The 15907-nt window shown below is 45.4% G+C and overlaps 1 protein-coding gene across 1 annotated transcript in view; it reads left to right on the forward strand.

Annotated features, from left to right (window-relative positions):
• The window catches only part of LOC138559733 (vitellogenin-like), a 1213840-nt gene that overhangs the window by 798277 nt on the left and 399656 nt on the right, over window positions 1-15907 (forward strand). Inside the window, exon 22 of the mRNA XM_069642739.1 lies at window positions 5635-5828. Within this exon, the coding sequence (XP_069498840.1) occupies window positions 5635-5828 (194 nt within the window). The remainder of the gene's footprint in view (window positions 1-5634; window positions 5829-15907) is intronic.

Here is a 15907-nt window from a genome sequence, read left to right on the forward strand (position 1 = left end):
CTCTTTCTAACTAATCAAAACAATGGAAAACATAAGCAATACTTCAGGTGAGTAAAACAATAGTAGGGAATCCTACAGATCATGAACACAGTTCAACGGTGATATCACTTCATATAGCAACTCAGAAAATGTTCTGTTGTAGGAATAAAAAGGGTTATTCAACACCAACAATAAAAGTTCACTACTTTCAAAGACTTGTAATACTTTTCCGTGTGCTTAAAGCTTTAGCAGTCCATCCCTAGCTAGGTATGAGTTCTTCAAAGTCAGATCAGAGGTAAAGCAGGTAAGGCACAGCAGCAGAAAAAGCTAATTTTGAGAGGATTCTTCCATTACAGGTAAGTAAGATACTTTTGTGGGTAACAAAAAAAGGTTTCAGCGACTTTGGGAAAGGCTCCCTATGGGCACACAAGCGTTATTTAGGCCTGGGAGAACGGAATGGACGAACACCCAAACACTGGAACCAGCACTCCAGCATCAAAGGAGTGACAGATAGAATTGAGGTATGTAATGCCACAAGCCCCACAGTACCTGAGGAGTTGTGAAGAAGATGCATCTGGATTCTTTCACTGTGCCTCAGCGGTGGACCCGGTCTCCAGTTTCATGGTTGTGGTAACCAAAGGAGGGACTCTGGAAAGGATTTTGCAGCAGCAGTCAGGAGAAAGGACTCACAGCAAAGGATTCTTCATGCTCCAACGTTGATTTGCAGTTTTGGTGCCTTTTCACAGGCTCCAAGGATACATTTTTAATGCCTGGTCAATCCGCCTAAACTCTACTGTCCTGCAATCTGATGAGGGGGCTTTGAGGAGGGGCGTTTTGCCTCTGGAGGACCAACTGGATCTCCAAAGTTTTGGGAGAATTCATTCACAGGAAGATGATACACTGCAATATAGTCAGAGGTCCCTGGGTATTGGCAGTTTGCAGCCCAGGAAAGTCACAGCACTTCGGTGGATGGCTCATCTTGCAGGTCATTTTATGGCTAGTTGGTCTTACTAGCTGAAGGGTAGAAGTCATCCTCTACAGAGCTCCTCCATCAATCAGAAAATGGGGTCAGGATCCTCACATTTTATCAGGAATTCACACTCATTCCCTACAGACTCTCCCTGCAGTTTATAGAAAAGGGTGGGTGGCTGTCCAATCAGGACAGCCAGCCCCCCAGTGGGAACTGGCTCCTTTTGGGCACTCTAGAAGACCAAGGATATCAGGGTTTGGGGAACCTCCCATTCTTCCTGTCCTCGCAGACACATTGGAGCCATGGCAGGCTACACAAAGGGTTCCTGCCGAAGACAAAGTTTAAAACAGGACCTCCTGCAGAAATAGGGCCAATAAAGGACACCGATATAAGAAATGGTTGTAAAAGAAAGAAGCCATCATTTTGGATTAATGGTGACCCTTCTGTGCATAGCCGCAGCTGTGAAGACAGCCTGCGAGGAAAAATTGCACAAAAGTTGGTAGAACACGTCCACTGCCACCAGCTTTAACTGTATGCGTGTCACTGTAACAGAAATGTCATAGGAGCAGAGAGAAAGGGGATACTGAGTAACCGCTCAGAACTCTACATAGAGTGCTGTGTGCTGATCTCTCAAAAGGAAAAGCTAAGAAGGATAAAAAGGGTCATTCTAACCTTGAGTCCTTAAGGAAAATTAAATAATATCAAATGGAAAGCCCAAAGGGCTCCCAACAACACTGCACAAAGGGGGCTGTGTGCTGCAGAAGGAAATTGCATATGCATTTAAAAACTATAGAGGAAAGCATGACTCCATAAAACAAAGTAAAAACACAATGAACAGGCATGCCGGGGTCAGAGCAAAAATAACACATGAGGGGGAAAAGGACTCCCCTCATTCAGGAGAACAAGAAACATGTCCAGAAGTCCAGCAAAAAGTGGTAGAGGGGATGTGGCATACAAATTAAAATCTCCCTAAAAGTCACCTGTCCAGATCCTCTCTTGATCAGTCCTTGAATCAGCGCAGCAGTCTTTGAATCTTGTGAAGAGATGCAACAGCAGAAGCGCTTTCTCTAGCTGGATTCACGGTACGCCTACGGGAAAACTCCAAGCTTCTGACACAGAGTTAAGTGAGGGGTCTTCTGATATACACAAATCCCCCCACTTACTCAGGCTGAGCTAGGCTCAGTCAGTCAACCACACACTAGTGCATTCATCATGCAGCACCTAATCAGTCCCACAGGCATTCAAGCCATTCACCCAAAACCATATACCCAAATCAGTGGAGGTATATTGGGGGCAGCTTCAAGCCTTTCAGAGCATGAACAACACAGAATGTGAGTTGGCTCTTCTTTCCATTCATTCAGGTCCCACTCTGAGGGTGTACCTAAAAGAAGCAGTCTCTGCGAAAGGCAGCCCCAGAGCCATATATGGTCCTTTCACCCAACATCCAATCAGGGGAAGGGAACAGAGTCAGGGCTTCAAAGGACTTTGAGAAACAGGAAGGAAAGTGCAGCTGCAGTAGCCATCATTCCTTTGATCAGGATTCCTGTGGCAGGGCCTCAGTATCCCAAAATGGTGTGGACCGAGAGGTCCTGCAAAATCAGCATGCAGCTGCCACCAGCCCATACCCTGCTCTGTGGGCAACACACAGGAGCCCAAAAGCACACACTAGGGGTACCAAGGTGAACCCCTACCCATGGGTGCCATAGGGGATGCCATGGGTTTTGTTCACCAAGAAAAATAAAGATTAAGGGCTGCACTGCCAGAGGTACAAACTGAACACCTGTGCAGAAAACACAGAGTCGAGGAGTAGGGGGGACCACAACAAGGAGACCCTTTTCCTCCAAAGCATTTCCATCATCACAGTATAGGATAAATATCCGTCATTAGCAAGAATCAAGAGACACTGCACATCGGGTAGCATAAGCATCAACATCAGCAAGCATCTATGCACACTACACAAGTAGTAGCATAGAGGTATAACATCAACTAAAATCTATACACATTGCACAAGGTGTGGCATAGGCATCTCACATCAGCAAGTATCTATACGCCCTACACAGGGTGTAGCATAGGCATCCAACATCAGAAATATTTTAGACACACTACACAGGGTGTAAAATAGGCACACAGGAACATCAACAACTATCTATACACACTTCACAAGGTGTAGCAAAAGCAACTGACATCAGCAACAATGTATACACACTACATAGGGTGTGGAATAGTTATCCGAGATCAGCAAGCATTGGTGTAGCATAGGTACCCGAGATCAGCAAACCTCAATCCACACTACGCAGGGTGTAGCATAGGCTTCTGACATCAGAAAGCATCTATACACACTACACAGGGAGTAGAATAGACATCTGACATCAGCAAGCATCTATATACACTACGCAGAGTGTAGCATATGCAGCTGACATCAGCCAACATCTATACACACTACGCAGAGTGCCAGCATCTATACACACTACGCAGAGTTTAGCATATGCAGCTGACATCAGCCAGCATCTATACACACTACACAGAGTGTAGCATATGCAGCTGACATCAGCAAGCATCCATACACACTACACAGAGTGTAGCATATGCATGTGACATCAGCCAGCATCCATACACACTACACAGAGAGTAGCATATGCATCTGACATCAGCCAGCATCCATACACACTACACAGAGAGTAGCATATGCATCTGACATCAGCCAGCATCCATACACACTACACAGAGAGTAGCATATGCATCTGACATCAGCCAGCATCCATACACACTACACAGAGAGTAGCATATGCATCTGACATCAGCCAGCATCCATACACACTACACAGAGAGTAGCATATGCATCTGACATCAGCCAGCATCTATACACACTACACATATACTAGCATTGGCATAATATTTTCAACAAAACGGGACACACGCAGCAGCCCCTCCTTGACAGGAAACTTTAACAAGGTGCCAGGTTAGCTCAAGTGAGACTGTATCACAAAGATCCTTAGGCGGAACTACTTGGGCTCAGACACCACCACCGAAAATACGTCGTTTCCTTGGAAACCACATCCAGACTACCTTTACATTTCTGTATATGCATTTCAGATGTTATCTTTCCTACTGTGATTTTATCACCTTCCTTCAGGAACAGCTTCTTCCTGCTGACTTATATGTGAACTACAAATGTACTCTGGTTAAATTATTAGGCTCCATTTATTTATGGTGAGGAGAAACGGTTATACATGTCTTTCCAGTATCCATCCTGGAGGACAACAGACTTGAAACTCATCAGGGCTGATAAAACATTGCCTCTCGTATATGCCATACAGCAGCAATATGCAGAACGACATGCACAATATGTTGAGGGATACTGGGATCCCTGCAAAGAAATATGCACATTTGGCTAAATTAATGGAGGCCATCTGCACCCATCGGATGTAGGTATGCACTTTAAACCTCTCAGCTCGTATTGCCGAACTTTGCAATAGCGTAGTGTCATTGCCATTAGGTGTAGGAAACTAAGAGAAACAGATGTCAATAGAGACAGTGTTTTGGGCGAAAATCAGGTGGATGGGTGGATAATAAACATGCATTGGTTTTAACGAGCAAAGAGGTTTTAATTGGTAGAGGCACATCCTTAGTTGCATGTGATTGAGCATCTTGATTGGAGGTTGAGGTCAATGCAGAAATATCATAGGTAGACATCTAGGTGCAGTTACTGATCGCGGAATGAATATACTAAGTTTGTGAAGAGTAGCCTGAGTGGTAACTTCCTGTGAACCTCTCCTTGTATATGCGGTATCCTCAGCATGCCCCATGTTTGCCTCTTCATGGTTATGCTCTGACTGTTTCAACCAGTTGATCAGGAGAACAGTGGTTCAGATTAGATATTTGCTTTGCTGGACTTCCTAGATGGTTCGGTAGTCGTTCGAGTCGGGTCTGCAACCTGTGGCTCCCTAGTTGTTTGCACTGAACATCCCTTAATACCACACCATTAACTACGCTGTCTAGGGCTAAGCCAAGGGTTGCAGGTCACTAAAGACATCCATTTACAGCAGAAAATGGTCCCAGGAATCCCTGTATTTCGTAGAACTATGGGGACTGCGACCATTCCCTGTAATGACACTTACACTCTGCAGTGATGCCTTACGAACATAAATGTTCTTACAGTACTTGGTATATTCAATGTCCCTGTTCATTCCTTTAAAACAATATATCACATCGAGGCAGAAAATCATGTCCCCTGCACAATGAACAACAGTTCTTTGTCAGAGTGACAACAGGGCATCAGTAATTAGCATGCCATGGGCAATGACTAAATGAAATAAAATAATGCAATAAACAATCATTACAAATAAACATTAAAATTAATCAGATGATCCAGGTACGCAGATTTGCACAAACATTACCAAATTAGTAATTGTTCGTATTTGATAGCATCCTATTTTCTGACCCATAACAAAGTGCAGAGGTTCAGGCACTCCATGATGTAACTGAGCCAGTCACGTGGATTACACGTATTGCACTAGTGCCAGCTGGCAGATATGTAATGATGTAGCTATGGACGCTCCTTGCTTTTCATTACTAAGGTACGCAAACGTTTACATTACCAATGAATGTGAGCATAACGTGTTGTCTTGATGAATGATGCGTGACTCCATAATGATTCTTAATAAACATCCCTTCTGCTGTTTCAGTGCATACAGAAGCATCCATTGAGAAAATACAGCTAGAGTTTCAAGCCGGACCCCTGGCTGCTGAAAAAATGGTGCATTTGGTTGATCTTGATGAAACGGAGGAGGAAGACGAGGAGATGGAAACTCCAATTCATAAAAATGCTCTTGGGAAACTGAAGCGAATCCTCGGCAGGGGAAATCAAACCTGGTCAAAGGTATGTGAAAAGCTGTAAGCTACACGAACAGCATGAACTGCATATTAATACACAGGGCGGGTGCATCAGCCAGTCAGGTTCCTCAAATCACAGGCTGAATCTCTTGATCCAAATATGAATTCTGAGCAAGCCCTCCACTGTTCGCACCCTCCCAACATCCTTCCTCCCTCCTCCTGCTGCTTCACCGTTCATAACCTGGGCATTTGTCCATTAGTTACACCAATTTACATCAGCCTTGCTCATTCTTCTGGCCCCTTCTTTTTCCCCTCCAGTAAGGTGCAGAATGAGACATGTTTTCTTTTTGGCATAAAAAAGGCTGCAAATTTATTTTCACACATAATAAACACAGCAAACAATAGTGAAAATAGCTCCGAAGGTACGGAGACTGCTCCGGATCCAAAACCTGCTTCCCCCTTTTTCCCAAAGTCCATAATAGGCACAACTCCCCTAGCCCTCTGTGTCTGAGACCTGCCTTTCCCCTGCAGGTGTTCCTTGGCTGAGAGAGCGTTATTTGTTGGGGGGAAGCTGAGCCCTCATTGCTACCACCAGACAACCCCGCCGCTTAGGCTCCCAAGAGGTGCTGGTCAGAAAGAGCAAAGACCCTTCCGCTTTGCAATGGCTCATTCGTAGTCTGTCTCTTATTACTTGTCACCAAAACACTGCCTTGCCATCATGCAGTGTCAACGGCCAGGCCTCGCCATAGCTGTTCCTCATGCAGGGTGGGTGAGAGGGAAACAAAATCCTCTTCCTCAGCGGCGGGCGTCCTGCTGTTGAAAACTGCAAGTCCTTTGTAGCAGGAAGCATGCCGCTTATATGGTGCTTGCCCCGCCCCTTTCTTTTGTTGCCCTTCGTGGGCTTTCCGAGCACTTTGGCATGCTCTTGGCTTATTCCTTCCCCTTACCCAGGGGGGAGGGAAGAGGAGTAAGGCCCCTTCCCCGGTTATCAGGGTGCAACCTTCATTTTGGCAGCTGTTTTCCGTCGTCACCTTCATAACCTGGGCATTTGTCCATTAGTTACGCCAATTTATCACCCTTGCTCAGTCTTCTGGCCCCTTCTTTTTCCCCTCCAGTAAGGTGCAGAATGAGACATGTTTTCTTTTTGGCATAAAAAAGGCTGCAGATTTATTTTCACACATAATAAACACAGCAAACAATAGTGAAAATAGCTCTGAAGGTGTGGCGACTGCTTCGGATCCAAAACCTGCTTCCCCCTTTTTCCCAAAGTCCATAATAGGCACAACTCCCCTAGCCCTCTGTGTCTGAGACCTGCCTTTCCCCTGCAGGTGTTCCTTGGCTGAGAGAGCGCCGTTTGTTGGGGGGAAGCTGAGCCCTCATTGCTACCACCAGACACCCCCGCCGCTTAGGCTCCCAAGAGGTGCTGGTCAGAAAGAGCAAAGACCCTTCCACTTTGCAATGGCTCATTCGTAGTCTGTCTCTTATCACTGGTCGCCAAAACACTGCCTTGCCATCATGCAGTGTCAATGGCCAGGCCTCGCCTTAGCTGTTCCTCATGCAGGGGGGTGAGTGGGAAACAAAATCCTCTTCCTCAGCAGCGGGCGTCCTGCTGTTGAAAACTGCAAGTCCTTGTAGCAGGAAGCCTGCCGCTTATAGGGGGCTTGCCCCACCCCTTTCCTTTGTTGCCCTTTGCAGGCTTTCCAAGCACTTTGGCACGCTCTTGGCTTATTCCTCCCCCTTACCTAGTGGGGAGGGAAGAGGAGTGAGGCCCATGCCCCGGTTATCGGGGTGCCACCTCCATTTTGGCAGCTGTTTTCCGTCGTCACCTTCATAACCTGGGCATTTGTCCATTAGTTACGCCAATTTATCACCCTTGCTCAGTCTTCTGGCCCCTTCTTTTTCCCCTCCAGTAAGGTGCAGAATGAGACATGTTTTCTTTTTGGCATAATAAAGGCCGCAGATTTATTTTCACACATAATAAACACAGCAAACAATAGTGAAAATAGCTCTGATGGTGCAGCGACTGCTCCATATCCAAAACCTGCTTCCCCCTTTTTACTAAAGTCCATAATAGGCACAAGTCCCCTAGCCCTTCGTGTCTGAGACCCGCCTGCCCCTGCAGGTGTTCCTGGGCTGAGAGAGCGCTGTTTGTTGGGGGGAAGCTGAGCCCTCATTGCTACCACCAGACGCCCCTGCCGCTTAGGCTCCCAAGAGGCGCTGGTCCGAAAGAGCGAAGACCCTTCTGGCTTTGCAATGGCTCATTCGGAGTCTGTCTCTTATCACTGGTCGCCAAAACACTGCCACGCCGAAGGTGGGTTACCGGCCACCGCAGCTCCCCCCTTTTCCCTTTTTCACAGTACCAAGAGCTTTGTGCACACATTCCAAAAAAAACAGCTCCATCCCCAATGCCGACAAATGCACTCCATCTTTTAATTATATTCCGGGGACATAAGGTTGATCAATCCGTGTCTGATGTGGGGAAAGCCTCTACCCCTGCAGAATGTTGCCATCGTGCAATTCAACTTGTTTCGAGAATTTTCCACAGCTGAGTGACTCTCTGCTCCCCTCCATTCGTGCGGTGGAATGATTTCCGACCAAACAATCTTGGTCTCCCCTAGCTGTGCCGATACCTCCTGTAGGGAAAACATCATTTCCCTAATCAGGCTCCCTCTCCCCAAACACGTTAAGTCGTTGCCCCTGAGATGTATGATCAAAACCTCAGGTTTTTTGCTGCTTACCCAGCAATTTGTGCATGTGACCCAGCAATTGTGCCCATCTCATGCCAGGCACCCCGTGCCACCATATTTGGTATTGTAAGTGGTTTCAATGAAATGCAATGATATGAAATTAATGCAGCACAGAAATAAAACTTGATATGAATACAATCAAAGACAATGTGATCACTCTTTCCCTCTGTTGCTACTCAATCCCCCCTAATATGCAATATGAAGCGATGGAATGAGGGCAGACAGGTTTCATGAATATCCAATCAACAATGCAGTTCAATCCCAATTCCCCAGCAAGCCTAGAGAGAACAGGAATGATTTTAAACAGGTCAAATGCTTTGAATGTGATTTGTAATGAATGGAAAAATGCAAATAATGACTTTAATTCGCTAAATGGGATTCAAAACTAGTGGGAGCCACTTTAGATAGGTTCAGGTAGACACTAGCAATGATGTTTGAATGACTGGCAGAGAGAAAACTGAATTCAGAAATTGCATGCAAGAAATAGCAATTTTATATGGAATGAAATTGAGCCAAATGCAGAATTGTGGCAAACTTTTCAGCGTGCGAGAAATGCGTTTAGAGAAGAACTATAAGGAGTGTGAAAGCTGAGGATGTGAGCTTCAATTTGACTTTTAAATTCCGTTCCTTGCATGTACGGTTCAAAAGTTACAGAGGTTTTAGTAAAGGTCGATTTTTCAGAAAAGAGTCAAGATTTCAAATGAGAGATCGTCTGTTGAAGATTATAAACTAGGATTTCTTAACACTAAGGGAGGCTATGAAGATGCGAGATACCAACGGTACAGCCACCAGTCAGTGGCGCCTCTGTCTGATCTTTGTCCGCTGTGACACTTGCCTTCTTCAGCAACTACATTAGCGCAAAGATGATTTATCAATACAATTATCACAGGATTATGTGGATGAGAGAAGTTTTCAGGAAAGCCAAAAGAGATTCTACAAAACAATCTGGATATGTTGGAATGGGTTGGATAGGATTACTTAAAACTAAGAGATGGTTATGGACAGTTCTATGCTAAATACTCACAACTATGGCTTGGGATAGGAATGGGCCGTCAAGATCTGGTCAAAGGTTTGGATGGGAAGTCGCTCGCCACCGGACAGGTCTCATGTGCTTGGTTCTGCTCTCAGAAAGGCACTCTGGTCTACACGGCCTCTGGTTCTGGATCTGATGGGTTGGTTCTGGGCAAAGCTCTGCTCTACCGGTTTCGATCTCTGGGTTCTAGCAAGGGTTCTTGGCAAGAAGCAGCCAAAACAGCACAGCCAGGCTGTTGAATTGGTTGGGCCCCGTGGAAGTTTGGGGTTAAAATCAGGTTGCAAGATTCTAAAGGCCAGCTGAGAAGGGTCTAGCTTTTTGGATTGGGCCTTTTGCTTCATGGTTCTAGAGTCTGGATAGTTCTGGAGTCTGGATAGTTCTGGAGTCTGGATTCTCCTTCAGAGCGCTTCGCCAGTAGATCAGTGATGGGTGAATGTGTGTGTCTTTCTGTGCCCTCAACAGTCCCTATTTATGTATTTCTCAAGGGGGTGGGTAGGCTGATTATACTATGCCCAACCCTCTAAGAAGCCGATAGGTCAGAGAATTTTCTCTCCCCTGATTTGAGAAGCAAATGTTTATGGTCCAGGGAGAAAACCTTCCTTTGTTTCTGTACAGTATATCTTATTTTTCACAAAAAACATATTCACAATATCCCCAACTTGCTAATATTACATATTTACATCCCAAATTAAATAAGGCATGCATCCGTCAAAATCCAATCTTCTGGAGAGCTTCGGTTCACAAATGACAGTTTTTCGCGCTTTTGGTCGGTTACTCAGTGTCAATTCTGTACCAATTTTTCCACATACATGCACATACCATCTGGGCCTATTTCTGTAAAGTTTCATATTTTTAACATTATCACAACTGCTACAAAGTCCACATTTTGATAATTCTGTCTCTGAATATCGCACAAGTTCCATAGTAGTTTCTACTTGTGAGCAACATTTTCATTTTAATAACCTCTAAATTCCATATGTTTACCAGTTCGGCACAATTTTCTATAAGTCTTTTTCTCAAACATATAGTTTGTTCAGTTCCCAATCAACATTTTCAGTCTAGCCCCGCCTCGAAGGCTTGGCTGAGCCAGAGATGCAACCTGAGCTTGTTCCTGCCAGGGCTGGTTTCTGTTGACGCCCCAAATTAGCATTCTCTTTCAGTTCAAGAATCCCATTGTCTATTAGCAGAGCTACAGGCCAAAGTCCCACTCCCAGTTCCTTTCACACACCCCTGCCAGTTTCTCAGCAGTGCAAGGGGAAAGATTCCTTTGTTGGGTAGAAGGTGTGGAATGTCTTTGAAGCTCAGTGTGGCTAACTTTACTCACTTTAAAAACAGTGTTTAAATAGTCTTGTCCTGAAATACAAATTACATTTTTACAAATATATCCACAAATCTCTTAATTCCAGCCTTTTTAAAATATGGTTTTGAATTGTATCCATCCCTATTGCTTTTGATAGGAGTTCTTTTCCATACTTAGATCTTAATATAGAAATTTAAATGACAGTATAAGTAAATCGCCAGCTTCTGACACAGGCGAGCAGCGGTATTGCACCCATTTTTAACATATTTTTCCAAACAAGCATCATTCAATGTGGATTTTCTTCTGATAAATGTACTTCTGATGACATTGTATGACATTGTATTTAGGTGGATTCTTGAAGTAAAGTAATGTTTAACACCCAACAAGGAGGTTGGATCTTTTGTGAGGTTTGGGAACCATGATTTTTACAAATTTAACAGCCAAGAAAAACAGATTTTCAAGCAGCTCTGTGTTTCTCTTGCAATGCAAGACTGCCTTTTCAAATAGTTTAATTTCCCTCTGTGGGCAGCCAAATGATCGGTTTTGGCAGTGGTCTCCTGTGTTACCACTGACATAGGCAAAATTGGATTGGCAAAAAAGCAAAAAGGACCCCCCTTGTGAATTTGCATATTTAAGTAACTTTGGGTCTCACCCTAAATTACTAGGAGAATCCAGACGTGGAACCCTTGCTCACTATTCTTAGAGAGACACAGCTCCTCCCTACTGATGAGGTCCAACCAGACCGAAACACGTGTCTGGGGATGCTGTTGGTACTCTTGTTCAGAGGAGAATTGCCTAGCATTTTGGTGCTGGACTGCCCCAGGGCAGGACAAAGACTGATATGTTTGGGATATTTCTTCTCTGTGAAAGATAGAGAGCTAAAGACTCTGGGTAAGTCTCTCATAACCAGGACTAATGTCTGGCAGAGGGACTCCCAGGACCCCCCTTGTGAATTTGCAAAATTGGATTGGCGGCCTATTTTTCGGGTTTTCCTGCGCACCTCTGGGTGATTTTAGCATGCATAATGCTTTCCAGCGGCCATTCAGAGGTTTCTGATGCAAGCAGTGCACCGTAATGTTGCAGGGAATGGACAAGTGGGTTAAAACATCCCACAACCCCCCCTCTTGTGATTTGGCATTGATCGTCCATCAATGGGAATTCGCAAGACTGGGATGTCAGTCTCAGCACTTTTGGTTCCAAAAATGGCAACGTTCATCATCTTTTTCTCCCTCAGGGGTGGATCGATCGGTTCTCCTCGCCCAGTCTTGATGTGAGTATGGAGCGATACACCGGGCCCCTCGGATCTTAGCTCCCGGTCCCCCGTAGTCCTCCTTGGTTAGTCTCCATGGTTTCCAATCCTAGGATGACAAAGAAAAAGCATATTTGTAGACATTTCCCTACCACTATTAATGTAGTGGGGCGGACACATACATTTTGATAAATCAGGACCCATTTTTCTATGGTAAATCATGGACTATATATGGAATATTTTATAGTTGGAATACTAAGGAGCTGTAGTGACCCCCTCGGGGGTTCCAGGAGACTCCTCCAGTTGCTGCAGAGCATGCCCACGATGGCAACACTTCAGTTGGTTAATATGGACCCACTTATCTTCCCCCTCTGCCAAACTGCCTTTGGGGATGCGGATTTTGCAGGCGACTGGTGAGATTTTGTCTACAATTTCAAAAGGACCCCTCCAGGTAGGCAAAAATGTGTGTTGTTTGGCCTGGTTCCCTTGGAAATTGTATAAGTAGACCTGGTCTCCTACATTGTATTCTTTTCTCGTAGTCTTTAAGTCATAGTGGGTCTTCATGCTGTCGGCAGATCTCTCTAGATTTCGCTGAGCATAGGCAAAAACATGTTGAAGGTGTTTTCTTAGATTTTCAACATACTCATGAGTTGTGGAGGCATTGATCAATGTCTGTTCTTGGGTTGTGTAGAGCAGATGCTGGGGAAGCACCATCCTGCGTCCAGTCATCAGCTCAAACGGTGACATTTTAGTTGCAGATGAAGGGGTAGATCTGATGGCCATTAGGACAAGAGGTAATCGAATATCCCAACTTGGCCCAGAATCTGCCACAAACTATTTTAATATGCTCACAATTGTTTTGTTGTATCTCTCTACTACACCACTAGAGGCAGTCCAGTAAGCAATGTGCAGCTTCCTTTTGACCCCAAGTATCTCCCACATCTTTGTCATTACTTTGCTGATGAAATGGCTACCTCGGTCTGACTCGATCCTTTGGGGTAGTCCAAAACGCGAAAAGATGTGGTTGATCATCAGGGCTGCTGCTGTTTCTGCCTTGCAGTTTGGGGCCGGGAGACAATCCACCCATTTAGTAAACAAGCATGTCACGGTCAACATGTACTTGTTTCCCCTAGAGGCGCGAATCATGGGCCCGATGAAATCGACTTGTAAATCTGACCATGGCAGTGTCATCCCCCTCTTTTGGAGAGGCACACGGTGTGTGAGGGATGTTGGCTGAAATTGTACACACACAAGACACCTCTTCAAGTATTGGTCGAGGTCCTGCCCCATGTGTGGCCAGTAGGCAACCTCTCTTAAGATTTCAAGTGTTGTATGAAACCCCCTATGACCAGCTGTGGCCGCATCAAGGCTGTGACTTAACATCTGGCTTCGGAATGAGGTAAGGACCACCCACTGATCATGGCCAGCTAGGGATCTCCTTACCAACAAACCGTCTTGGATTCGGAACATTTTTGGACATTTCATCAACACTCTGAGGTCCTCTTTCCCAATGTAATCGGTATCCGTCAGGGGAAAGGTCTCAGGGTCCTCCTCAATGTGTTGATAAAACTTACCAATTATTGGATCCCCTTTCTGAGCTGTAATCAAATCAGCATCTGGGGTCTCCTTACTCCATTGTGCAGTTGAGAGTTCATTGTGAGCATTTGTCTGGGACCTAGTGATAGCAGTGACCTGGATCTCCCCCAACAGGGACTCGATCTCTAGTAGATCCCCTTAGATGGCTCCGGTTTTGGCCAGCTGATCAGCTAAGTAATTTCCAGTTTTGTCTGGTCCCTCTACTTTGGAATGACCCTTAATCTTTTTCCAGTATATGGTCATCCCATTCGAGGTGACCAGATCATCAATGTTTTGAATTAATTTCCCATGTTTCAATGGTTTATTATCAGCACATGACATGCCTCTGGTTTTCCAGTTAACCAAGTGCGCCACGAACCCGTTCTGTACATTATCCGAATCTGTGATTATGACCAGTTCGTGGAGTTGATGGTGGACAGCAGTGAGGATGGCTTGATGCACATCCATCAACTCTGCCACTTGACTACTTTGGGGACCAATCTTGTACCCAGCAGAGAGTTCTGGGGTCTCATTCACCCATGCATTCCCTACGCCGGCCACAAGTTCTTTTTCCCCGTTGTTGTCAACATGGTAGGAGCATCCATCCACATAGACAGTGGGCATTCCCTCACACTTGTCTTCTTTAAAGACTTTGTGTGGGGAATTGAGGTATGCCTCCATGTTGTCCTTGATTTTTAGTCTCTCGTCCTTGAGACAGTTTTCTCTGGTACAATCATGCAAGTCAGCCAGACCTTGCGCGAGCGGACTCTTCTTGTTTTGGCCATATCTGACCTCCACAGGAAAGCCTTGCATTGACAGAATCCAGGAAGTAATTCGGGAATTACTCACATTTCCAGCCCAGATTCTGTCACTTTGGAGATATTGCAGAGGCTGGTGTGAAGTCTCCACTATGATGTGTTCCCCCTGGATAAATGGGCAGTAATTCTTCAATGCCCACACCGTTGCCAGGAGTGCCTTCTCTCAATCGTTGAATTTTTCCTCCACACACGATAAAGTTTTACTCAGATAGGAGATTACTTTATTGACCTTGTCATGCTTTTGATATAATACTGCAGTCAAGCATGTATTATAGAACCCTGTCTCCAAGAAGAACTCCTTGTTTTTGACAGGGTAACCTAGGCAAGGCGCTTGTGAGAGGCTTCTTTTGAGTTGTCTTACTGCCTCGGCTTGTTCTGGACCCCACTCCCACTTGGCCCCCCTTCAAAAGGTGAATCAGGGGTCTTGTGATCTCTGTGTAGTGCTCAATGAACTTTCTACTCTCATTAGTCAGTCCAAGGAGGCTCCTTAGTTGCCGCAGAGTTGTGGGGTCTTTCATTTTCTGGAGTGCTTCCACTTTCTTTTCCTGGGGACAAGGACCCTGAGGAGTAATCTCATGCCCCAAGAAATTTACATGGTTTCTACACCACTGTGCCTTTTGAAAGGAAAGTTTTGCTCCGGAAGCCCCCAACTGGGTCAGAACATAACAGATCTCAGCTATGTGTTCCTCCACAGTTGAGCTTTTGATGAGCACATCATCTACATTAGCCAGGTTACCCCTCTCACCCAGGTCGGGCATGGCCTTATGTAGAAAAATGTTGAATTCATTGCCGGAGTTGATGTATCCGAAGGGAGTCCGGGTCCATGTGTACTGCTGCCCCCCAAAGGTAAATTCCAGCTTGTATTGGTCCTCCCTACTGACAGGTACAGTCCAGTATCCATTGTTCAAGTCTATTGCAGTGAATACCTGTGACCCCTGGATCTGGGCCAGCCCTTGATCGATGTAGGGAAGAGGCCATTGGGATGTATGGACCCGTTTGCTGAGCTCCCTAAGGTCGGTGTAGAGTCTCCACTGGCCGTTTGGCTTCAATATCCCCAGCACCGGATTATTGAAGGTGCTGTGGACTGGACGGATTTTCCCATGGGACTCAAGGTTCTTAATTATTTCAGTAAGGGACTCCATTGATGCGAGAGGCAAGCGATATTGCTTCACAAACACTGGAGTCATGCCAGGGTCCGTGGGAATTGTTGTTGTGTGGATGTCGGTGTGACCACAGTCATATGAGTCCACCGCAAAGAGATCTTGAAAATCCAAGAAAACTTGTTTCAACTTTTGCTTCTGCTCTAGAGTCTCACAGGCATCAGCTAGGTTGACTCTCTGTTCAACCATTTGCCTGAAGCCTGGAAAGACTTCTGGTTTTGCTATCTCAGCGGCCTCCTCCAG

The sequence above is a fragment of the Ambystoma mexicanum genome, chromosome 1q, assembly GCF_040938575.1.
Source record: "Ambystoma mexicanum isolate Mex_15411 chromosome 1q, UKY_AmexF1_1, whole genome shotgun sequence".
NCBI classification, from domain to species: Eukaryota; Metazoa; Chordata; class Amphibia; order Caudata; family Ambystomatidae; genus Ambystoma; species Ambystoma mexicanum.